The 27,165-nt window shown below is 42.0% G+C and overlaps 1 protein-coding gene across 1 annotated transcript; it reads right to left on the reverse strand.

The window, feature by feature from the left end:
• Positions 1-9,273: 9,273 nt before the first annotated feature.
• LOC139414468 (protein-glutamine gamma-glutamyltransferase 2-like) lies at positions 9,274-26,887 on the reverse strand. Its single transcript, XM_071162381.1, has 13 exons — positions 26,825-26,887; positions 24,073-24,243; positions 22,862-23,113; positions 21,316-21,434; positions 20,826-20,954; positions 17,084-17,261; positions 16,667-16,802; positions 16,471-16,580; positions 16,051-16,293; positions 15,480-15,770; positions 12,349-12,512; positions 11,805-11,938; positions 9,274-9,892 (listed from the first exon to the last, which is right to left on the reverse strand). Exons 1-13 carry the CDS (start codon positions 26,832-26,834, stop codon positions 9,718-9,720), a joined length of 2,112 nt encoding a protein of 703 aa, XP_071018482.1. The 5' UTR covers positions 26,835-26,887; the 3' UTR covers positions 9,274-9,717.
• Positions 26,888-27,165: the final 278 nt, after the last annotated feature.

Here is a 27,165-nt window from a genome sequence, read left to right on the forward strand (position 1 = left end):
CTCCTGTACTCCCTGTTTACTCATGACTGCATGGCCAGGCAGGACTCTAACACCATCATTAAGTTTGCCAATGACACAACAGTGGTAGGCCTGATCAACGACAACGATGAGACAGCCGATAGGGAGGAGATCAGAGACCTGGCCGTTTGGTGCCAGAACAACGACTTCTCCCTCAACGTGATCAAGCCAAAGGAGATGATTGTGGACAACAGGAAAAGGAGGACCGAGCACGCCCCCATTCTCATCGCAGTGGATCAGGTTGAGAGCTTGAAGTTCCTTGGCATCCACATCATCAACAAACTAACATGGTCCAAGCACACCAAGACAGCCGTGAAGAGGGCACGACAAAACCTATCCCCCCTCAGGAGACTGAAAAGATTTGGCATGGGTCCTCAGATTCTCAAAAGGTTCTACAGCTGCAACATTAAGAGCATGTCTGGTTGCATCACTGCCTGGTATGGCAACTGCCCGGCCTCCGACCGCAAGGCACTACAGAGGGTAGTGTGAACGGCCCAGTACATCATTGGGCCAAGCTTCCTGCCATCCAGGACCATTATACCAGGCAGTGTCAGAGGAAGGCCCTAAAAAATGTGAAAGACTCCTGCCACCCTAGTCATAGACTGCTCCCTTTGCTACCGCACGGCAAGAGGTCCAAGAGGCTTCTGAACACCTAATCAAATGTCTAGCCAGACTTTTTGCATTGCACCCTCCCCCCACCTCTTTTACACTGCTGCTACTCTCTGTTGTTATCATAGTTACTTTATCATAGTTACTTTAATAACTCTACTTTTTTTCACCTTTATTCAACCAGACGGGCAAATTGAGAACAAGTTCTCATTTACAATTGCGACCTGGCCAAGATAAAGCAAAGCAGTTCGACACATACAACAACAGAGTTACACATGGAGTAAAACAAACATACAGTCAATAATACAGTAGGAAAATATGTCTACATACAATGTGAGCAAATGAGGTGAGATAAGGGAGGTAAAGGCAAAAAAAGGCCATGGTGGCAAAGTAAATACAATATAGCAAGTAAAACATTGGAATGGCTGATTTGCAGTGGAAGAATGTGCAAAGTAGAGATAGAAATAATGGGGTACAAAGGAGCAAAATAAATAAATACAGTAGGGAAAGAGGTAGTTGTTTGGGCTAAATTATAGATGTACAGGTGCAGTAATCTGTGAGCTGCTCTGACAGCTGGTGCTTAAAGCTAGTGAGGGAGATAAGTGTTTCCAGTTAAAGAGATTTTTGTAGTTCGTTCCAGTCATTGGCAGCAGAGAACTGGAAGGAGAGGCGGCCAAAGGAAGAATTTGTTTTGGGGGTGACCAGACAGATATACAGTGGGGCAAAAAAGTATTTAGTCAGCCACCAATTGTGCAAGTTCTCCCACTTAAAAAGATGAGAGAGGCCTGTAATTTTCATCATAGGTACACTTTAACTATGACAGACAAAATGAGAAAAGAAAATCCAGAAAATCACATTGTAGGATTTTTAATGAATTTATTTGCAAATTATGGTGGAAAATAAGTATTTGGTCAGTAACAAAAGTTTATCTCAATACTTTGTTATATACCCTTTGTTGGCAATGACAGAGGTCAAATGTTTTCTGTAAGTCTTCACAAGGTTTTCACACACTGTTGCTGGTATTTTGGCCCATTCCTCCATGCAGATCTCCTCTAGAGCAGTGCTGTTTTGGGGCTGTTGCTGGGCAACACGGACTTTCAACTCCCTCCAAAGATTTTCTATGGGGTTGAGATCTGGAGACTGGCTAGGCCACTCCAGGACCTTGAAATGCTTCTTACGAAGCCACTCCTTCGTTGCCCGGGTGGTGTGTTTGGGATCATTGTCATGCTGAAAGACCCAGCCACGTTTCATCTTCAATGCCCTTGCTGATGGAAGGAGGTTTTCACTCAAAATCTCACGATACATGGCCCCATTCATTCTTTCCTTTACACGGATCAGTCGTCCTGGTCCCTTTGCAGAAAAACAGCCCCAAAGCATGATGTTTCCACCCCCATGCTTCACAGTAGGTATGGTGTTCTTTGGATGCAACTCAGCATTCTTTGTCCTCCAAACACGACGAGTTGAGTTTTTACCAAAAAGTTATATTTTGGTTTCATCTGACCATATGACATTCTCCCAATAAAAAAAATGATGCTTGGAATTACATACCTAAATTACATACCCAAATCTAACTGCCTGTAGCTCAGGACCCGAAGCAAGGATATGCATATTCTTGACACCATTTGAAAGGAAACACTTTGACATTTGTGGAAATGTGAAATGAATGTAGAAGAATATAACACATTAGATCTGGTAAAAGATAATACAAAGAAAAAACGTGTTTTTTTGTGGTTTTGTTCCATCATCTTTGATATGCAAGAGAAAGACCAGTATATGAGGAATCTAGGCGTAATTTAGACTTTGGCCACTAGATGGCAGCAGTGTTTTTGCAAAGTTGTAGACTGATCCAATGAACCATTGTATTTCTGTTCAAAATGTTGTATCAAGACTGCCCAAATGTGCCTAATTGGTTTATTAATACATGTTCAAGTTTATAACTGTGCACTCTCCTAAAACAATAGCATGGTATTATTTCATTGTAATAGCTACTGTAAATTGGACAGTGCAGTTAGATTAACAAGAATTTAAGCTTTCTATGCACCAAATACAACTGTGAAATTCTTTATATGCACCAAATACAACTGTGAAATTCTTACTTACAAGCCCTTAACCAACAATGCAGTTCAAGAAATAGATTTTTCTTCCTACTGTGTCAATGGACGTGCTTCCTTTGGTAAATATAATCTATACTGAACAAAATTATAAATGCAACATGCAACAATTTAAACTATTTTACAGTTACAGTTCATATAAGAAAATAAGTCAATTGAAATACATTCATTAGGCCATAATCTATGGATTTCACATGTCTGGGCAGGGGTGCAGCTATGAGTGGGCCTTGGAGGATATAGGCCCACTCACTTGGGGGCCAGGCCCATCCACTGGGGAACCAGGCCCAGCCAATCAGAATGAGTTTTTTTCACCCACAAAAAGGCTTTATGACATACAGAAATAATCCTCAGTTTCTTTAACTGTCCGGTTGGCTGGTCTCAGCTGATCCTGCAGGTGAAGAAGCCGGATGTGGAGGTCCTGGATGGCATGGTCTGCGGTTATGAGGCCGGTTGGACGTACTGCCAAATTCTCTAAAATTACATTGGAGGCAGCTGATGGTAGAGAAATTAACGTTCAATTATCTGGCAACAACTCTGGTGGACAGTCCTGCAGTCAGCATGTCAGTTGCACGCTGCCTCAAAACTTGTGATATTGTGTTGTGTGACAAACCTGCACATTTTAGACGCCATACTCTACTGTTACACAGCCCTCTCCCTCTCTCTTCTCCTTCCTCTACTGTTACACAGCCCTCTCCCTCTCTCTTCTCCTTCCTCTACTGGTACACAGCCCTCTCTCTTCTCCTCCCTCTACTGGTCCACAGCCCTCTCTCTCTCTCTTCTCCTCCCTCTACCGGTCCACAGCCCTCTCCCTCTCTTCTCCTCCCTCTACTGGTACACAGCCCTCTCCCTCTCTACTCCACCCTCTACTGGTACACAGCCCTGTCCCTCTCTTCTCCTCCCTCTACTGGTACACAGCCCTCTCCCTCTCTCTTTTCCTCTACTGGTACACAGCCCTCTCCCTCTCTTCTCCTCCCTCTACTGGTACACAGCCCTCTCCCTCTCTACTCCACCCTCTACTGGTACACAGCCCTCTCCCTCTCTTCTCCTCCCTCTACTGGTACACAGCCCTCTCCCTCTCTCTTTTCCTCTACCGGTACACAGCCCTCTCCCTCTCTCTTTTCCTCTACCGGTACACAGCCCTCTCTTCTCCTCCCTCTACTGGTACACAGCCCTCTCTCTCTCTCTTCTCCTCCCTCTACTGGTACACAGCCCTCTCCCTCTCTCTTCTCCTTCCTCTACTGGTACACAGCCCTCTCTTTCTCTCTTCTCCTTCCTCTACTGGTACACAGCCCTCTCTTTCTCTCTTCTCCTTCCTCTACTGTTACACAGCCCTCTCTTCTCCTTCCTCTACTGGTACACAGCCCTCTCCCTCTCTTCTCCTTCCTCTACTGGTACACAGCCCTCTCCCTCTCTCTCCTCCTCCTTCCTCCTCAGGGCCAGTCACGTGTGTTTAGAAGCAGACTTGAACTGGGTGCAGTTTTTGGACGTTGCTGTGGATCACAACCTACAGAAGATCAAAGCTCTGATTCAAGGGTCCAGCTAGACGATGAGTGGCAGTGTGGGTACGTGTGTATGAGGTGAATGAAAACAAAGAGGTGTGTGAAGAGGACTGGGGGTCTTTTCTCTGACCCTGAGCTCAATGGACTGGGACTTTGTTGAATGTTACTGAAGTGTGTGTTCTTCCCTCTTGTGTACACACACACATGCTCTACATCATTTTAACAGCAGATATATTACATTACTGCAAGACAAATATTTGACAAACATACATTTTGTTTCATGAGTGTATGAATATTTACAGATTCATTTGGGCTTCATCACTTTTATTTTGTATTTTAGTGGGACATACAGCAAGATGCTAACAGTGGCAGAAGCCTGTTTGGAAATCTTTCTATGAGTGACAGACGTGAATTCTGAAAGAATAATAAGTTAATCAGGATATTTATGCAAGTTATGCATTTGATTTTATTTGACCATTTAAAATGCATGAAGAAGCCACACCAGTCAACAATACATGTACTACAATTACATAGACTGTTAGATTTGTTTTCAACAATAATTTATACAGTAAGATGTACAGTAGGCCTGAACATGTTTCATCTTCATGTGTGACCTACCAGCTCGATTCGGTCTAATGTAGCAAAATATGACATTGTGTTTTTTACATTGGATAAAAGTATAGACTCAGAACTAGAAACTGGTATATCATATACTACAATTGAGGAACAACGGGAAAGTAATTCTGCTTTAAAAGTTGATAAACTTGTAATCTCACTTTTGAGAAAATGGCCCTTGAATGTTTTGGTAAACCTACTAGGAGAGCTCTTCTTTGTCTGCACCCATTCAGCATCGTTCACACCCTCTTAAGCCTTAGTCCCACCTATCTCCTTAAGGATTCACATGTGAGGCCATGTACTAAACAACCAAAGATTTCAAGACTAAAGGCTAGTTTATACTACGTGTATCAACAGTTGTCGCCATGACATCATGAACATTCTATTGTCGTCCGACGTCAAACTTGTCATTGTTGTTATGACAAAGTTTGAACACAGAAACTACAGGCTGCATGACATCAACAGCCTGGGGGTCCAAAATAGCAGAACTAGAAAATAGCTAACGGTTGTGAGTGTGATGAAATAGAAGCAGGACATTCTACCAGAGAATTTGACAACTTGGACACGGTCTCGTTGACCTAACGTTATATCCTAATATGACTTTGATGCAGGTCATGTTCCAACATTTATTCGTCACATGCACAGGATACAGAAGGGGTAGTGAAATGGTAACTTAACCAGCCACCCTAGACATAGACTGTTCTCTCTGGTACCGCATGGCAAGCGGTGAAGAAGCCGGATGTGGAGGTTCTGGTTTGGCGTTGTTACACGTGGTCTGCGGTTGTGAGGCCTGTTGGACATACTGCCAAATTCTCTCTAAAACGACATTGGAGGCAGCTTATGGTAGAGAAATTAATGTTCAATTATCTGGCAACAAATCCGGTGGACAGTCCTGCAGTCATCATGTCAGTTGCATGCTGCCTCAAAACTTGAGACATCTGTGGCATTGTGTCGTGTGACAGAACTGCACATTTTAGAGTGGCTTTTTATTGTCCACAGCACAAGGTGTACCTGTGTAATGATCATGCTATTTAATCAGCTTATTGATATGCCACACCTTATGGGTGGATGGATTATCTTGGCGAAGGAGAATTGCTCACAAACAGGGATGTAAAACAAATTTGACATCCATGTAAATTGTGGGATCTTTTATTTCAGCTCATGAAACCAACACTTTACACGTTGTGTTTATATTTTTGTTCAGTATAGATTCTATTTCTATGACATGTCCTACTAGTAATTTAGGAACGATACTCTATCTGTTTGTCATTATTCCAGGTGTGTGAACTGGTAATGGTGCTGAAGGGAGTGTTGGATATCATCAGGTGAGTACAGTAGTGCTGCTTAACCCACCTGTTTGTCTGTGTGTCAGCCACACAGGGACTTATGTTTTTAACTGTCGCCTACTGAATCATCCACTTGTTAGGGCGTATCTATTAATCCTCTTCAGGAAAGACATGACAGAACTGGCTTCTGCTGTCACGGTACAATGACAGGCAGTGGATGAACAACAGGCTACAGAAAGCCAGTAGTTCCTGTTGCATCATTGTTGTAGGCAGGAAGCCAGCCTTTGCACCCACTTGAGCGAAATAATGACATCACATCACCGTTGACTTAAACCCTGGCTTGTACTCACTCACACGCACACACTCAATGTTAGTCTCCTCTTTTGTTTTCCGTCAAGGTGACGAGTCAGATCATTTAATAGGTGGAAGAATGAGGAAAGGAAGAACATGGTTTTTTGTACTCACTCACACACACACACACACACACACACACACACACACACGTGTGTTTAGTAGCAGACCTGAACTGGGTGCAGTTTTTGGACATTGCTGTGGATCACAACCTACAGAAGATCAAAGCTCTGATTCAAGGGTCCAGCTAGACGATGAGTGGCAGTGTGGGTACGTGTGTATGAGGTGAATGAAAACAAAGAGGTGTGTGAAGAGGACTGGGGGTCTTTTCTCTGACCCTGAGCTCAATGGACTGGGACTTTGTTGAATGTTACTGAAGTGTGTGTTCTTCCCTCTTGTGTACACACACACATGCTCTACATCATTTTAACAGCAGATATATTACATTACTGCAAGACAAATATTTGACAAACATACATTTTGTTTCATGAGTGTATGAATATTTACAGATTCATTTGGGCTTCATCACTTTTATTTTGTATTTTAGTGGGACATACAGCCAGATGCTTTGTATTTTAGTGGGACATCATACAGCCAGATGCTTTGTATTTTAGTGGAACATACAGCCAGATGCTTTGTATTTTAGTGGGACATACAGCCAGATGCTTTGTATTTTAGTGGGACATACAGCCAGATGCTTTGTATTTTAGTGGGACATACAGCCAGATGCTTTGTATTTTAGTGGAACATACAGCCAGATGCTTTGTATTGTAGTGGGACATACAGCCAGATGCTTTGTATTTTAGTGGGACATACAGCCAGATGCTTTGTATTTTAGTGGAACATACAGCCAGATGCTTTGTATTTTAGTGGAACATACAGCCAGATGCTTTGTATTTTAGTGGGACATACAGCCAGATGCTTTGTATTGTAGTGGGACATACAGCCAGATGCTTTGTATTGTAGTGGGACATACAGCCAGATGCTTTGTATTGTAATGGGACATACAGCCAGATGCTTTGTATTGTAATGGGACATACAGCCAGATGCTTTGTATTTTAGTGGGACATACAGCCAGATGCTTTGTATTTTAGTGGGACATACAGCCAGATGCTTTGTATTGTAATGGGACATACAGCCAGATGCTTTGTATTTTAGTGGGACATACAGCCAGATGCTGTGTATTTTAGTGGGACATAAGCCAGATGCTTTGTATTTTAGTGGGACATTCAGCCAGATGCTTTGTATTTTAGTGGGACATTCAGCCAGATGCTAACAGTGGCAGAAGCCTGTTTGGAAATCTTTCTATGAGTGACAGACTTGAATTCTGAAAGAACAATAAGTTAATCAGGATATTTATACAAGTTATGCATTTGATTTTATTTGACCATTTAAAATGCATGAAGAAGCCACACCAGTCAACAATACATGTACTACAATTACATAGACTGTTAGATTTGTTTTCAACAATAATTTATACAGTAAGATGTACAGTAGGCCTGAAAATATTTCATCTTCATGTGTGACCGACCGGGTCGGTCCAATGTAGCAAAATTTTTACATTGGATAAAAGTATAGACTCAGAACTAGAAAGTGGTATATCATACACTACTATTGAGGAACAATGGGAAAGTAATTCTGCTTTAAAAGTTGATAAACTTGCAATCTAACTTTTGAGAAAATGACCCTCCTTAGTACTACTATTGAGGAGCTCTTCTTTGTCTGCACCCATTCAGCATCGTTCACACCCTCTCAAGCCTTAGTCCCACCTATCTCTTTAAGGATTCACATGTGAGGCCATGTACTAAACAACCAAAGATTTCAAGACTAAGGGCTGGTTTATACTACGTGTATCAACAGTTGTCACAGCGATATCATTGGGGCGGCAGGGTAGCCTAGTGGTTAGAGTGTTGGACTAGTAACCGGAAGGGTGCAAGTTCCCCTGAGCTGACAAGGTACAAATCTGTCGTTCTGCCCCTGAACAGGCCACTGTTCCTAGGCAGTCATTGAAAATAAGAATTTGTTCTTAACTGACTTGCCTAGTAAAATATAAAATAAAAATTATATTTTCGTCCGACTTGTCATTGGTGTTATTCCAACTGTATGGCATCAACAGCCTGGGGGTCAAAAATAGCAGAACTAGAAAATAGCTTACGGTTGTGAGTGTGATGAAATAGAAGCAGGACATTCTACCAGAGAATTTTACAACTTGGACACGGTCTCATTGACCTAACGTTATATCCTAATTTGACTTTGGTGCAGGTCATGTTCTTCTCATTATCTCTACATACTATACATACTATATAAAATAAAACCAACATTTGTCACATGCACAGGATACAGAAGGTGCAGTGGAATGTTTACTTGAATAGTGGAGTCTAGCTATTTAGCTAAACAATTAACCATAATCCCAACTCATAACGTTACTACCCTACATGAACCTTCAGGGTAGTAGAACCAACCAGGTTCAATGTTAGCTAGCTAGCTAACATTAGGCTATAACTAGCAATGCAAGTGGTTCTGAGATACAAATAATATTACTACACAGATCATAGCTAACAGTACGCATATAAATTGGTAAATACAGTATAAATTGCAGAACTTATTTCACTTGCAATCAAAGCGATTTTCTGACTAAATTAGGAATGAATAATATCTGAAAATATTCAGTGCCTTTGGAAAGTATTCTAATTCCACTGATTTCAAAACTCGCTCCTCTAGAAAGTGGAGAGCAACACATACTGACCAGCTCATGTTATAGACAGAAGCGTGCTACATGGCAGACCAGTCCGAACTCATGTCTCGGCATGTCCAGCCCTTCCATTATCTCAGCCAATCATGGCTAGCGGGAAGATTCCTGGCTTTTTCAGTGGCTTAACCAACTAGGCTCGTAATTTCACAATTGTATTAGTATTTACAGATGGCAAACACATTTGTTATTAAGGAACATGAAAGTTCACATGTTCCAGAAGGCATTTCAGACCAAAAAAAAAACAAATGCTGATAAAAAAAACATTTATGTTCAAATCCCTCTCCTGTGAAGTATTGACGCGCAACATATATGAAATATTGATACAGTTACTCTGACACGTCACGACCCACCATTAACAGGTCAGGCTCGCGACCCATACTTTAAGAAAGGCTGATATAGGATATAACAGGAAAATACGGTATAAATTGATGAAATTATTTGAGTTATTAGAGTAATTCTCACAAGGGCTTTGCTATCTACGGCAGGGGGGGGACAACACTGGTGAAGGGTTTGATGTACACATTGCAGCTTGCCTTAATGTCCCTGAATTGATCACAGTTGAAGCCGGCCACTAGCTTCTTAGGACCGGGTCTGTATGGAGTGAAGGGCATCTTCACACGTAGTCGATGCCCTTGTTTTAGGAAAGGCGTTCTGAGGAGACACGTGAAAAAAAATTATACCTCAAGGAAGCTTTAGATCTCTAAACTTCAACACACAAGGTAGTGTAAAATATTTCAGATGGAAAATCCCTAAGCTTTAACCACATGAACAGCCCATGAATGCGTGAACTTTCTAGTTTAGCCAAGAGCTAAATAATCTCTGGACAGACTACGTAACATAAATTGTATTGAATCATCTGTCAAAAGACTGTGATGCCACAACAAACAAGGAACCGTAGTTCCGGTGCTTTGGTGTCCTCACTAGATATCTGGACATATCAGGATTGGGTGGAGGTGGTGCTGAAAGTGTGTGTGTGTGTGTGTGTGTGGGGGGGGGGGGGGGGGGGTTCAAGCAAATGATTTCAGACAATGATTTCAAGCTGAAAGTTTTCAGAAGGGGGGCTTGGCTGAGAGTTTCTGTTTAGGGGACTGGTGACTTCACTAGTATCATTAGTATCTTTGGTCAAACATTTTCCTCCAGAACCTAATCAAGCATCTTACACAATTACCTGAGATTTTAGGCCTGGGATTCTGAGATTAAGAGCTAAATTGCCAACTTGACGAGCAAAGATTCGGTTTGTCATAAAATCTGAATCCATCCCACTTGGCAAAAACTGAGTTCACATCCAGGATTCAAATCTGGACACATTTCACAGGGCACAGACGTCAGTTCAACGTCTAGTTCTGATTAACATTTTGTTGAGTTATCAACTAATGTGAATTAAAAAACCAACAAAAAAGGTTAAAAGTTGACTTTTTGTATATCCAATCAGTTTTCAATGTTGATTCAACATCATCACACTGATTTTCTGGGTTGGAATTACATGGAAACAATGTTGATTCAACATCATCACACTGATTTTCTGGGTTGGAATTACATGGAAATAATGTTGATTCAACATCATCACACTGATTTTCTGGGTTGGAATTACATGGAAACAATGTTGATTCAACATCATCACACTGATTTTCTGGGTTGGAATTACATGGAAACAATGTTGATTCAACATCATCACACTGATTTTCTGGGTTGGAATTACATGGAAACAATGTTGATTCAACATCATCACACTGATTTTCTGGGTTGGAATTATATGGAAATAATGTTGATTCATCATCATCACACTGATTTTCTGGGTTGGAATTACATGGAAATAATGTTGATTGAACATCATCACACTGATTTTCTGGGTTGGAATTACATGGAAATAATGTTGATTGAACATCATCACACTGATTTTCTGGGTTGGAATTACATGGAAATAATGTTGATTCATCATCATCACACTGATTTGCTGGGTTGGAATTACATGGAAATAATGTTGATTCATCATCATCACACTGATTTTCTGGGTTGGAATTACGTAGAAACAATGTTGATTCATCATCATCACACTGATTTTCTGGGTTGGAATTACATGGAAATAATGTTGATTCAACATCATCACACTGATTTTCTGGGTTGGAATTACATATAAATAATGTTGATTCAACATCATCACACTGATTTTCTGGGTTGGAATTACATAGAAACAATGTTGATTCAACATCATCACACTGATTTTCTGGGTTGGAATTACATGGAAATAATGTTGATTCAACATCATCACACTGATTTTCTGGGTTGGAATTACATGGAAATAATGTTGATTCATCATCATCACACTTATTTTCTGGGTTGGAATTACATGGAAATAATGTTGATTCATCATCATCACACTGATTTTCTGGGTTGGAATTACATGGAAATAATGTTGATTCAACATCATCACACTGATTTTCTGGGTTGGAATTACATAGAAACAATGTTGATTCAACCAGTTTTTTCACAGTGGGATAGTTTCAGGTTTTATGACAAACTGAAACCTTGCTAGTAAGGACATCAGAGAAATGTCAGGGCCTACCTGGCTTCCATTGTTTCAGTCAGCAAGCCACTGCCGGTCACTGTTATGAAGCAGTCTCTTAGACCTTCGGATAGAGGGTTCTCAAACACAACCTCTGCCGTCATGTCACTATACTGCAATTCAGATCCAATGGCCTAAAAGAGAACACACATTCGAAGAAAAGCATTTGCTAAATAGTATATTATATTGGAACTATCACACTGAATAAACCCCATCTCCAGTTTAATGGCTGTTACTGATATTGGCGTTGTATTTAATAGATCAACTGTTCAGATGACAATTTAACACTTAAGATTTTCATCTTCACAACACGTTTATTCACAGGCCAACCGTTAATATCCTTGCAAATTGCTATTCTCGCTACTAGTGTGTTTGCCACCTATAAATTAAAATGGTAACCCAAGAGTATGTAAAGACCCTTGTTCACTAATGACCCCAAAGAATGTCACTCAGAGAAAGTTGAGCTGTTCTAAGTGGGTTTTTGGAGTGGCTTAAGGATCTGACAGACTGCGAAATGACAATGTTGGGAATATGCTGTACTCACTTTGATGGTGAGCGAAGGGCTCTCTGGCACAAAGTCTTTCTCTGTGATGTACACTGCCCCACTCTTGTCCTTGTCTGTGACCACAGCCGAAACCTTGATGCTGTTGCTCTCCCGCATTTTCTCCCCATACACAGAGAAGGGGATGTGGATGGGTATAGTCAGATCTGCCAACAGAGACAATGCATTTGATTGTCAAGGTATCACAAATGCTAACATTCTGTGGTGTCCTCAGTACAACATTAGCAACCCTAACATTCTGTATCATCCTCAGTACCACGTTAGCAACCCTAACATTCTGTATCATCCTCAATACCACGTTAGCAACCCTAATATTCTGTATCATCCTCAGTACAATGTTAGCAACCCTAACATTCTGTATCATCCTCAATACCACGTTAGCAACCCTAACATTCTGTATCATCCTCCGTACAACGTTAGCAACCCTAACATTCTGTATCATCCTCAGTACAACGTTAGCAACCCTAACATTCTGTATCATCCTCAGTACCACGTTAGCAACCCTAACATTCTGTATCATCCTCAGAACCACGTTAGCAACCCTTACATTCTGTATCGTCCTCAGTACAACATTAGCAACCTGACAGCCATAAGAGTTAGTGTCAGTCATTTTGCTACAACGCTACGGCAGCTATACATGAGACTTATAGTGGGAATTTCCTGTATTTACCAAATCATGAGAGCAAACCACACACAAGTCAGAGTTATCATAAAGTCCATCTTTAATTATATGAGCTCCATCACAACCCTGTGACTCTCAGATCAAATCAGTGTCTATAAATGAATTCCCTGAGAGTCCTTACACATTGCAACTGAGATCCTTTATAGCAAAGACACACATAGCCAGACAGCATTGGCTATACATTATCGTTCAGCTTTGTCTCCTAAACTATATTCTTATCTCGTTCTCAGGACCATAAAACAAAACCTCATCAACAGGAATATATCAAATACACCCCTCCTGGTCAAGATCACAGAGACACAGTGACTGGCACACAGACATTGTGGAGCCAAGAGATAATTGGTTCCCCCTCAATCATCCCTTAACATGGTTTAAAATATATGTTTACATATGAAGACAAGCTTGACCCCTCCCCTCTCTGCAGCCCAAGTAACTGAACCCATGACAGAGAAAGGATAACTGCAAATGGTCACCAATATAGTACAACAAGATACATTCTAAATGAGAAGTAACTCACAAGCATATCATGAAAATAAAACATCTTATCTATGTTACCCCAACTGTTCTGATTAATCCCCAACAGACTTTACGGCTTTGTTAAATTGACCAGTTAAACTCTAACTATATGCACTCTTGAAACACACCACCTTGTCTAAATATACAGTGGGGAGAACAAGTATTTGATATACTGCCGATTTTGCAGGTTTTTCTACTTACAAAGCATGTAGAGGTCTGTCATTTTTATCATAGGTACACTTCAACTGTGAGAGACGGAATCTAAAACAAAAATCCAGAAAATCACATTGTATGATTTTTAAGTAATTAATTTGCATTTTATTGCATGAAATAAGTATTTGATCGACCTACCAACCAGTAAGAATTCTGGTTCTCACAGACCTGTTAGTTTTTCTTTAAGAAGCCCTCCTGTTCTCCTCTCATTACCTGTATTAACTGCACCTGTTTGAACTCGTTACCTGTATAAAAGACACCTGTCCACACACTCAATCAAACAGACTCCAACCTCTCCACAATGGCCAAGACCAGAAGGACCAGTAAGGACATCAGGGATAAATTGTAGACCTGCACAAGGCTGGGATGGGCTACAGGACAATAGGCAAGCAGCTTGGTGAGAAGGCAACAACTGTTGGCGCAATTATTAGAAAATGGAAGAAGTTCAAGATGACGGTCAATCACCCTCGGTCTGGGGCTCCATGCAAGGTCTCACCTCATGGGGCATCAACGATCAGAACTACACAGCAGGACCTGGTCAATGACCTGAAGAGAGCTGGGACCACAGTCTCAAAGAAAAGCATTAGTAACACACTACGCCGTCATGGATTAAAATCCTGCAGCGCACGCAAGGTCCCCCTGCTCAAGCCAGCGCATGTCCAGGCCTGTCTGAATTTTGCCAATGACCAACTGGATGATCCAGTGGTGGAATGGGAGAAGGTCATGTGGTCTGATGAGACAAAAATAGGGCTTTTTGGTCTAAACTCCACTCGCCGTGTTTGGAGGAAGAAGAAGGATGAGTACAACCCCAAGAGCACCATCCCAACCGTGAAGCATGGAGGTGGAAACATCATTCTTTGGGGATGCTTTTCTGCAAAGGGGACAGGACGACTGCACCATATTGAGGGGAGGATGGATGGGGCCATGTATCGCAAGATCTTGGCCAACAACCTCCTTCCCTCAGTAAGAGCATTGAAGATGGGTCGTGGCTGGGTCTTCCAGCATGACAACGACCTGAAACTCACAGCCAGGGCAACTAAGGAGTGGCTCCGTAAGAAGCATCTCAATGTCCTGGAGTGGCCTAGCCAGTCTCCAGACCTGAACCCAATAGAAAATCTTCGGAGAGAGCTGAAAGTCCGTATTGCCCAGCGACAGCCCCGAAACCTGAAGGATCTGGAGAAGGTTTGTATGGAGGAGTGGGCCAAAATCCCTGCTGCAGTGTGTGCAAACCTGGTCAAGAACTACAGGAAACGTATGATCTCTGTAATTGCAAACAAAGGTTTCTGTACCAAATATTAAGTTCTGCTTTTCTGATGTATCAAATACTTATGTCATGCAATAAAATGCAAATTAATTACTTAAAAATCATACAATGTGATTTTCTGGATTTTAGATTTTAGATTTCGTCTCTCACAGTTGAAGTGATGATATGATAAAAATTACAGACCTCTACATGCTTTGTAAGTAGGTAAACCTGCAAAATCAGGCAGTGTATCAAATACTTGTTCTCCCCACTGTATGTGTCACACCAAGGATGTTGACAAAGAATTATGAAGGTGAAGAGCTGCAATGTGATCTTGGTTTTGTTAAGAGTTTCAGTTCTCTTTGTTCTGTAATGGAAATGCCTCCCTGTGTGCACTACTGTGTTAGTTAAACCTTGTAGGCCTACTCATGGAAAGAGTTTGAAACATTTTCACTCTACCTTGGTTGGGAAGGAGCTTCTGTTCTTTCAATTCGGTCTGTATCTGGGAGGATGGGATCCCGTTGTATCTCATGGCCTGAACGTTGACATTGATTACTAGTGTCCGAGTTTCATTGTCGTTGCTGTTCAGTACAAGCTCGAGGTCAATGTCTTTGCCGCTGACCGGCTTGGTCAGCTCCACGATCTTCATGGAAACGCCAGGTTTGTCGTCATGGATCCCGTTTGAATTCTCTTCTGGTATGTTGACTTTTTTCACAGCTTGATTGTACACAGCCCTCTCCTTTTCCGTGCCTGTTTGAAATGCGACATTTTGGATGAGTACCTGGTGACTCAAACAGTTGCTCTCACTCACCTGGGAGAATTATCGTGACAGGTGGACACAGCACCTTTCTGACTCATCTCTTAAAAAAGTACAGAACTTTTTCCCAGACCAACTGTAGTTCTCAAATATATAAAATACACTTATACCCTTATGATAGGCATAACCCTTGTAACGCTGCATTATTTCTGAAATCAACTGATAACAGTTGAATCTTGATATAGTCAGACTCTCGGTTCATTCAATACCAACCCTCTGCATGTTTATAGTTGGCCGTGATGTCCACTCTCTTGTCGCTGCCCACTGCCTTGGTGCTGATGTTCTGGCCTACGGACACACTGTCCGTGAAAATATTTTTCTTGGAGCCGTCAGCGAACACCATCCAGGTTACACGGTCGGCGTTGACTTCGGCGAAGACAAAGGGCACATCGTATTTGAGGTCAACGTGACCCTGCAGTATGGCCTTGACTGGAGCAGGGCCGCAGCAGTAAACACCTGGGGGAGGGGAAGAGAAAACAACATGAGCGTAATACAGGGAGTTCCCTTCATGTCTCCCAGACCCAGGACACGAACTCAGAACCATCTGCACAATAACACAACATACAGTACATACAACCTCCAGAAGTGTGTTATTATGTAATGGTGTGAGATGAGATGGAAGTTGGACCGTACCAGTGCTTTTCTCCTGGGGAGTGGGGTCCACAGCCTGCCAGCCGTCGTATAAGGAGCCTGCTGAGAGATCGGGCCGTGTCATCCAAGCCTCCACCCACACATGGTAGTTCCTGAGCAGAAACACCAGTCTTCAAAACGTCATGCTATTGGCATCACTCTTCATACTGTAGCCACAATGACCTCATGTTACACTTACCATACACTGTCGGGGCTCTGTTTGGGTCTGACTCCATAGTCGGAGAAGAAGTCGTCAATTGTCAGGTTTTTGTCGGTGTCGTGGGCTGACTGGAAGTTGGTAACCACTCGACATGGGATTCCCAAACACCTCAGTACTGATATGGAAATACATTTCAGGCATACTGGTTAACTAAAACAGCATGTTCAAAGCATACTGGTTAACTAAAATAAACACATCAAAGGCATTGACACCAGCCTCTCTCCTCTGGTCAGAGGTGAATCGGACACAAATGGTGGGTAATCTTGCCATCCCTCTCAAAAACCAATCACAGCCCTGGGTCTGAGCGCATGCAATAGTCAGTGCTATTTAAATAACATGGTATTGATTGATTGACTAAAATAATAATTGAAGAGGGATTGGACAGTGATAGCCTACCTGTGCACATTACAGCGGCGAACACCCAACACTGGCCATACTTGACTGGATTACCACCATATTTGAGCCACCTCCTTAGTACCTCCACACTGCCGTTCCAGTGAGTGGGGGACATGCCACCATCGTATTGACCATCCCACCGCCCCATCAGGACACCTCCGTCATCGTTAGCGTTGATCTGGGCAAGGAAAATAATGTTACAATTAGATTCCAGAACTGTCATTTGGCTGAGTCAATGTGTTTTTGTACTATCTAAAATGTAGTTGCTTTCCTGGATCTAGATTGAGCATAGCCTTGGACTAAAAAGCATGTTCAGTGTGGAAAGTTACTTTTAGTCCAGGACTAGATTTAATCTGGGTCTGGGAAACCAGTCCTATATGTGTAACAACACCTTAATTAGTGGCACTGGACCCATTTATAGTGAACAGGGCCAGAAATAAACCAATGGATTTTCTTGTGCAGTTTAAACAGAACTATGAGCTGATGATGATTTAAAGAATGTCACGGTTACTAGTGGGGTTCAATAATGTTGTCACGGCTACTAGTGGGGTTCAATAATGTTGTCACTGTTACTAGTGGGGTCCAATAATGTTGTCACGGCTACTAGTGGGGTTCAATAATGTTGTCACTGTTACTAGTGGGGTTCAATAATGTTGTCACTGTTACTAGTGGGGTTCAATAATGTTGTCACTGTTACTAGTGGGGTCCAATAATGTTGTCACGGCTACTAGTGGGGTTCATTAATATTGTCACGGTTACTAGTGGGGTTCATTCATATTGTCACGGCTACTAGTGGGTTTCAATAATCTCGTCACGGCTACTAGTGGGGTTCAATAATGTTGTCACGGTTACTAGCGGGGTTCAATAATGTTGTCACGGTTACTAGTGGGGTTCAATAATGTTGTCACTGTAACTAGTGGGGTTCAATAATGTTGTCACTGTTACTAGTGGGGGTTAATAATGTTGTCACTGTTACTAGTGGGGTTTAATAATGTTGTCACGGTTACTCGTTTGGTTCAATAATGAGGTCACTGTTACAACAATCATGTTGTCACTAGCTAGAATTTCCATCCAATTGGCGATATATTTTCAGGCGAATGTTGTAAAACAATAAAAATAATATGCGCACATTTTCCCACCAGAGATGTGTTTCTATCAAATTGACTGTTTTCCAGATAAAAGGCTGTGTGTGATGACATTTTGCTGTTAAATTCGCAGTGACTCGTTTCAAGAAACTAGGTGCATGTCGCACGTCACTACTTCACAGGAGCAGCATTTCAACGTAAACATATATATATTATCAAAATAAGTTTTTTGGCCGAAATGCTTTCTAGAACATGTGAAATTTCACAGTTGGTTTAGCCATGGAAAAAGTCAGGAACCTTCCCACTAGCCATGATTGGCTGAGATAATATATGGGCTGGACCTGAGTTTAGATTGATCTGCCATGTAGCATGCTTCTGTCTATGACATGAGCTGTTCAGAATGTGTTGACAGTCATTTCTATTGCGCCGTTTTTGGTAGATATAATGTTAGCCATTGAGAACTACAAAGGTTTTGCTACTTTTCTCAACAACATTGATGTCCTGAATTTATCAAGCGCTATCGACAGGTCAGTAGGAAAAGTGATGGGCTACTTACTGCATACGCCACAGTCAGTGTGAACTGGAGTGACTTGACACAAATCTGGCCAAACAAGATGTAGCTAAAAACATAACCGAGTTAAATGTCTCCAGTCTGCCGTGAAGCATTCATCCATATATACGGGTAAGAGTCTAGCTACATTTCCCAGAAAAAGTTTTCTAATTTTGTAATAAAGTTGTTTTTGTTGCAAGTTAAAGCATACTGTTAGTTAGCTACTAAACGTTAGCTTGCTGGCTCGCTAGCAACGCTATATATATGATCTGCATAGTCAATTTATTTGAATCAGAAAGCCATTTGCATTGCTAGTTGTACTCTATTTTTAGCTAGCTAACATTGAACCTAGTTTGTTAGCTTTAGCTACCAGCAGATTCATTCTACAGCTATGACAATGTTTGTATTGGTAGTAGTTTGACTTGGGGTTATACTAGTTCATTGTTTAGCTAGCTACCTAGCTAGCTACATGTCTAAACAAAAGTCTCCACTTCGGCCATATTATTACATGACCCATCCATTTAGCAAGTGTGTCTGGGGGTGATTATGGCCATTAACTGTATTGACAATAGTGACCCATCCACTTAGCTAGATGTGGGTGAGGGGTGGTTATAGCATTTCTTTCACATGATCCATCAATTTAGACAAGTGTGTCTGGTAAGCGTCATCTAATAACAATTAAATATTTATAAAATATTTTTATCTGGACACTTTCTGTTTTTGATATTGCTACTATGCAAGTACACAAGTACTATAACTATACTGTTTACACCTTCTGTATCCTGTGACAAATAAACATAGATTTTAATTTGATATAGCGTGTGTTTACCACATGGCCTCACATATGAATCCATAAAGAGATGAATGAGGCTAAGGCTTATGAGGGTGTGAACGATGCTGAATGGATGGAGACAAAGAAGAGCTCTCCAGTAGGTGTACCAAAATATTCAAAGGCTATTTTCTCAAAAGTGGGGTTTCAAAGCAGATTATTTCCCCATTATTCCTCAACTGCAGTGCATGATATACCATTTTCTATCTCTGAGTCTCTACTTTTATCTAGTGTTTAAAAAAATGATCTAATTTTGCTACATAAGATCGAGGCGGTCGTTACATTTTAGAATAAAGTTGCAATGTAACAAAATGTAGAAAGTGTCAAGGAGTCTGAATACTTTCCTTGCACATTCACCACCCTGTGAACTTCATCATTTATCTGTAGCCTAATAAACGGCATGCTTTCCCAATGAGTCGTAGTGGGACGACCACACAAGATGTCATTGCGTGATTCCAAGTTGATTCCAAGTTGATTCCAAGTTTACTTCAATATGATGGTTATTAAATCGATATTTGCGCATAAAAGCATTTCCACCAACATTTCTCTCATAGTTATTTTTTTAAATTTTTAAAATTTTACCCCTTTTTCTCCCCAATTTCATGGTATCCAATTGTTGTAGTAGCTACTATCTTGTCTCATTGCTACAACTCCCGTACGGGCTCGGGAGAGACGAAGGTTGAAAGTCATGCGTCCTCCGATACACAACCCAACCAAGCCGCATTGCTTCTTAACACAGCGCGCATCCAACCCGGAAGCCAGCCGCACCAATGTGTCGGAGGAAACACCGTGCACCTGGCAACCTTGGTTAGCGCGCCCGGCCCGCCACAGGAGTCGCTGGTGCACAATGAGACAAGGACATCCCTACCGACCAAGCCCTCCCTAACCCGGACGACGCTAGGCCAATTGTGCGTCGCCCCACGGACCTCCCGGTCGCGGCCGGTTACGACAGAGCCTGGTCGCAAACCCAGAGTCTCTGATGGCACAGTTGGCGCTGCAGTACAGCGCCCTTAACCACTGCGCCACCCGGGAGGCCTCTCATAGTTAATTTTACAGACTCAAAAACATCCCACCTTGTCTAGCGCATTTTGTTTTGTCAACCTTTGTAAAGTTGACTGCCACATTTTCCATCAGCACTTTCATGAAATGTCATAAAATATTTTATCTGACATGTACTTTACTCACATAAAAAGGTTGGATGGAAACCTGTTTACTGTTACTAGTGGGGTTCAATAATGTTGTCACTGTTACTAGTGTGGGTCAGATCTCCAATCTTACCATGGCACTGACCACCCGACTGACATAGATGGGGTTGCAACGAGCAGAGAAGTCCTTGGCGGGGTCACTCAGACACTTGGGATTCACGTCAAGCAGCTTCAGGCAAATGTCCACTATATCGTCTTCAAACTGGAGAAACAATACATTAGGGCAGGTTACCTAGCAACCTACAACAATTTCTAAAATGTCTTGTCTATACTAACTTACAATTTAGTCACTTAACAGATGCTTTACCAATGGAGCCACACAGGACTCCAGCCAATCATGTAGACTAAGATAAAGTGTGACACTTGAGGTCGGTTTCCTGGACAACAGATTAGTCCTGGACTTCTCCAGAGTAAAAATACTTTTGGATGGAGATTCTCCCATTGAGTTTGCTTTTTAGTTGAGGAATATATTTAATCTGTATCCAGGAAACAAACCCTATATGTTATGAGCAGCTAGCTAGTACTTTTCAACGGTACAATACTGTTTTGTTTGTTCTGTGTACCTGTCCGAAGTTCCACGCCATAGAGCTGATGTATTTGTCAGAACCTTTGTACACCAGGCCTTGTTCTCTCATCACATACTCCTGCCTCTCCTCCTCCTCAGGTAGATGCACCCAGTCCTCTACAGCCCGCAACAAAATACAGACGTTTTAAAACATCAATTATAAGAATTTGTTCCACTGACTTGAATGGTTAAATAAAGGATAAATAAAAAATACATTGTTATTTGTTATTATTAAATGAAAGGGTTTCTGGACAATGTTTTAATTGCGAGTATCTTTAACATGTTATCATGCTGTTACTGTGTTATGACCACTGTCTCCCATGCTAGAATGTAGTGTTACCAAGCTGTGTAACCAGGATGTTACCAGGATGTTACCAGGCTGTATTATCAGGATGTTAGCAGGCTGTTACCAGGAAGTGTTACCAAGCTGTACTACCAGGCTGTGCTACCAAGCCGTGCTAATAGGCTGTGCTACCAAGCTGTTACCAGGAAGTGTTACCAAGCTGTGCTACCAAGCTGTACTACCAGGTTGTGCTACCAGGCTATGTTACCAAGCTGTGCTACCAAGCCGTGTTAATAGGCTGTGCTACCAGGCTGTGCTGCAAGGCTGTGCTACCAAGCTGTGCTAATAGGTTGTGCTACCAAGCAGTGCTAATAGGCTGTGCTACCAGGCTGTGCTAATAGGCTATGCTACCAAGCTGTGCTAATAGGCTGTGCTACCAAGCTGTGCTAATTGGCTGTGCTACCAAACTGTACTAATAGGCTGTGCTACCAAGCTGTGCTAATAGGTTGTGCTACCAAGCAGTGCTAATAGGCTGTGATACCAGGCTGTGCTACCAAGCTGTGCTAATAGGCTGTGCTACCAAGCTGTGCTAATAGGCCGTGCTACCAAGCTGTGCTAATAGGCTGTGCTACCAAGCTGTGCTAATAGGCTGTGCTACCAGGCTGTGCTAATAGGCTATGCTACCAAGCTGTGCTAATAGGCTGTGCTACCAAGCTGTGCTAATTGGCTGTGCTACCAATGAACTGATCACATGGTTTCAACAGCAATGCAACCATTTTGATATTAGAGAACAGCATTCATAACCACAGACTGTCATTCATATAATGTGGCTCTGGATGTTGTGGCCCATTGTTTGTATCTGTGTGTCTATTATGTCCCAAAACAGTTATGAGGCGTCTTTCCAACCCATACAGAGACATGGGTTACAACAATCTCTGTAAAGTTAGCCATTTCCAGCTGTTAAACTGATAAGAACATTCAGGAATGCAGCATTTGACACCCCCTGGATACTGTATCAAATAATGACTGTGTGTTACCATGGCTGTATTGATGCATTCACCACATTTGTTGTCCTTTGTGTGATTCAAAAAGTTAATTTATCACAGTTCTAGTTAACATTTTTAGGAATGCTTTATATTCCATTCTAAAGTATTACATATGCTTTACCATACTCTCAAATCTCGTTCACAGGAAGTGAATTAATTGTCCCAGAATTCCCCATGAGGGATAATGAAGTTGTTTTGAATTGAATTGTCTTTACCTTGGCACCAGGGATTAAACAGCAGAAGGAGCTTGCCCAGGCTGCTGCCCACTGAGGCGGTGGCGCTGGTCTTTACAGACAGGCTGTACTCTCCCACTGGGGCGTCTGCTGGGCTGGTGATGTCCAGGGTGATTGAACCCACCGGGAGCACTGAGCCCTGGTGAACCTTGACCTTCCAGGAGGAACCCTTCCCACAGCCCTCAGGTACCCCGAACACTGACCTGGTCCCCAATGCCTCTGAAGGCTGGGGCCCTGGATGGAGAAGGGAGAATGTTGTGGGTTATGTTCAGTAGGAATGAAGTTGATGAAAACTTTCAGAAACAGTGATGGGATACACTGGGAGTACAAAAAATGAGGAACACCTTCCTAATATTGAGTTGTCCCCATTTGCCCTCAGAACAGCCTCAATTCGTCGGGGCATGAACACTACATGGTGTCAAAAGCGTTCCTCAGGGATTCTGGTCCATGTTAACGCCAATGCTTCTCACTGTTGTGTCAAGTTAGCTGGATGTCCTTTGGGTGGTGAACCATTCTTGAAACACACGGGAAACTGTTGAGTGTGAAAAACCCAGCAGCATTGCAGTTCTTGACACACTCAAACCGGTGCGCTTGGCACCTATTACCATACCCTGTTCAAAGGCACTTAAATCTATTTTCTTGCCCATTCACCCTCTGAATGGCACACATACACAATCCATGTCTCAATTGTCTCACGGCTTAAAAATCCCTCTTTAACCCGTCTCCTCCCTTTCATCTACACAGATTGAAGTGGATTCAATAAGGGATCATAACTTTCATCTGGATTCACCTGGTCAGTCTGTGTCATGGAAAGAGCAGGTGTTCCTAATGTTTTGTACACTGTCTATTTGTCCAATAAGATTCACATTTTCTGTCAGCGTAACTTTGATGTCAGGAGTACATATGGAGGTATCTCAAATCCTGTCAGTGGTGCAATTCAGTCTTTATATAAGATTGAATTGACCCCAACTCAGCTATCTACAACACATACAAGGATTTAATATCTTTATTACTGCATGTGTCTGTCTTGTCAAAGGGGACTAACATAGGGCCGGTTTCCCTGCCCTAGCCTAGATTCATCCTAGTGTGTTTTAGTCCAGGACTAACATAATCTGGGTCTGGGAAACTAATACAAACAGCACTAATAAATAGCAGAGATAAATAAAGTTATTATATTTTCTATTCTAACTCACCTGTCTCCACCGTCAGCTCCAGTAAGTCTGTTGTGGATCTGAAGGGGCCATGGAAGTCAAAGGTGACCAGGAAGGACTGGCCTCTCCTGACTATCAGTCTGTTCACTGAGATGTCATTGGTTTTGTGGGCTGTGTTGTTCTTCTCACAGTGGAGCTCTACTTTACCAACGTCTTCAAGAAAGAAAGAAATTAATAAATATATAGATTTGAAACTGAATTATCCCTTAGTCAAAATCCATATTTTAAATTTTTCCTGATTAATATAACTTTTTTTTTCTTCTTCTAGTGTGGGTGTCTGTTTCTGTGTTTGATGTTGTCTTGCCCAATGTTTGTTTGTCACATTTTTTTCCTGACAGCAACATAGCAGAAACAGACTGTCAGTTGGGCTAGTTTAGACCACTGGATAGAGAAAACACTTGTAGCCTATCACCATACATAAGGCATGTAGTAACTTGACATGGAATGCCCACACGCAACGCAATATTACTTTCCTTTACTTACAACCTAATAAAAGGCGCACAGCCATGTACAAACAAACACAGCAAAGTGATACAGCCACATGAATAGTAATCATGCCATACTGCAGGTAAGTACAATAACATATTCTATGTAACTTTTTATGTAGTGTCTACACTATAACACTTCTCCCCCTTAATTTCAATCCTCCTGTGAGAAAAGAACATAAGATTAACAAGTAAACCACATCAGTGTTTTCTTTTCAACACTTTAGAACTTCTGCTAGTGTTACTGTAAATGTAAACAAACAAAAAATGACAGTCCTTATTTATTTTCAACTAAGTCTGCTGTTCCAACAAACACTAACACCAGAAGGCTCTCAGTCTCAACTACAGTTAGTCTTTCAGGAGGCTTGCGACCACGCTGTGATCTGTGCTGTACTCCTGGTGTGCCACAAGACACAGGTAAGTCGGGTCCCAGTGGAGCTGGGTCTGAGGGCACAGGAGCGGGTTGGGTGTTTGTGAGAGGAAGTCCATCACCCTCTGCAGGAACCACTGAATGCTCTGTTTCTCAAATATTGTTTCCTGTGGGGTTTCCACTTGTATACTACCACCCGCACTTGTTCCGTCTGAAAACGTGGAATTTTCTTTGTCATAGCGCAGGCAAATGTGGTCCTGGTGTCTGCTTATGACTAGACCATCAGTCAGTTTGACCACGAAGGAGACTGGGCCACTCTGACAAAGAATGGTACCTGGCAACCAATGTTGGCTGCTTGTGAAGTTGCGGATGCAGACCGTGTCATTGGGTTTTAACGTTCTCTCCCCCCTCGCATGGTGGTCATGTCTCTCTTTTTGTTTCTCCTGCTTCCGTTCTACCCGTGCTTTGATGTGACTCATGTCAAGCTCTGGGAACGTCTTGCCTCCAGCAAGCGTCGCAAACAGGCCCTCCACCCCCGGCAGCGGGTAAGCATCCAGCTTAGAGGCCGTGTTGATGGTTAGGTTGTAGGCCACACATATGCTTGGTTTTTCCTAGCCACCGTGCTTCTACACCTGCATTGCTTGCTGTTTGGGGTTTTAGGCTGACACACGCTCAGGAGAATAGAGCGCTGTTAAGCCTCATCTCTAATTCCATTTGCCAAGAAAAAGGTGTCCCAACCTTTCCACATTTTACTTCCGGTCCTCGTTGTCTTCCACAAACTCAGTGATAGTCCCAAACATTGCCATTATAAAGCCAAATTGTCCTTGATCCTTGTTAGCGTTTTCCAAGTGCCGCTGGTTGTCACCTATGAAGTTGCCCTCTAGCGGCGGCTGCTCTCCGTCGCTCATTAAGCTAGCTAGCTGATTGACTACCTCCACTGTTTCTTAGCTAGCTAGCACATCGCACTGTACATGCCGATCAAGTATTATCCTCGACGCCAAAAATATGTAGTAACTTGACAAGGAATGCCCACACGTAATTCAATACGTTTTTCCTTTGGTAGAGTTGCATTGAACAGGTACAACTCTGGGTGATGACATCAACGGGGAAAGGTCACGGTCAAGGCCAATGCCAATAATAACCATGAACACATGAAGAGTAATCATGCTATACTGCAGGTAAGTACAATAACATATTCCATGTAATTATTTATAAGTGTCTACACTATAACAATGCAGAAAGAAATAGGTGAAAGACCATAGACTTAGGAATTAGAATGTAATATGTTCTATATGTAAAAGACAGCCTTGGGCCAGTATGAAATGGTATGAGGAACCTATGACAATAAGTCAAGTGAAATATGGCAGAAGATTAGTGATGAAAACAGCCCCTTAAAGGCAGGGAGAATCCCCCCCCCAAAAAAAGTAAGCCTGTATATTGCACAGGTAACACATTATAGTAAACTACAGTATACCTGTATTCAAATACTGTATGTACAAAGACAGCAGCAGATCTTCAAGTCCAGCTGTAACATTTGCTGATCTGCCCCTATCTGTAAATGTTTATATCATTTGCTGACGTGTTATCTATGCAATACACTACAGGCCAACTTTGCATATTTTCTCTAATGGCTCATAAATAATAAAAGCTGTCAGAAATCATATTAATTTAACAGAAGAACAAACACCAACAAGGATGATCTTCCTTTGTAAGAAAAAGTTCCATTCTACAAGTCAAGTTACCCAATTACCCATTCACTCTACTAAATTACCCTCTGTCACTAAACATGACATAGGCTACCTTGACAATGCAATATCCACATTTTTCAGCATCTGAATTTGATCAAAAATCTTGCAACGAGCAGTGTTAATTGACTTACCAAAACCCATTGAAGCTGTATCTCATGTGGTTGTGTTGGTAAGTGGATTGAGTTGCTTGTTGTAGTACTGCAGTAGTGTAAGTAATGAAAGGATGCCAGGGCTTTTAAAGGGAGCCCAACCCGTGTCATAAGAATGTCTCAAACATCACACAGAAAAATACACACCCTTTCACTAGAATGGTCTTCCTTGTTCCTCCCCTGTGTGTTGGTAACAATAGCTACTTTACATTTTTGGGCAAGTGATCATAATCTTCATGCCTTTCAGACCTTAATGTCAGTTGCACAGACTACAGCAGGTGTAGACAGTACAGTAAAATGCTTGCTTGCTTGCATGCTCTTCC

This window comes from Oncorhynchus clarkii, chromosome 7 (assembly GCF_045791955.1).
Source record: "Oncorhynchus clarkii lewisi isolate Uvic-CL-2024 chromosome 7, UVic_Ocla_1.0, whole genome shotgun sequence".
Lineage (NCBI taxonomy): Eukaryota > Metazoa > Chordata > Actinopteri > Salmoniformes > Salmonidae > Oncorhynchus > Oncorhynchus clarkii.

Excerpts from the sequence above, each read along its gene's own strand:
- LOC139414468 (XM_071162381.1), bottom strand. Across the intron at positions 16,803-17,083 it reads CGCCGCTGTAATGTGCACAG|TACTGAGGTGTTTGGGAATC; the intron begins GTAGGCTATCAC and ends TTTCCATATCAG. Across the intron at positions 11,939-12,348 it reads GCCCTTCGCTCACCATCAAA|GCCATTGGATCTGAATTGCA; the intron begins GTGAGTACAGCA and ends GTTCTCTTTTAG.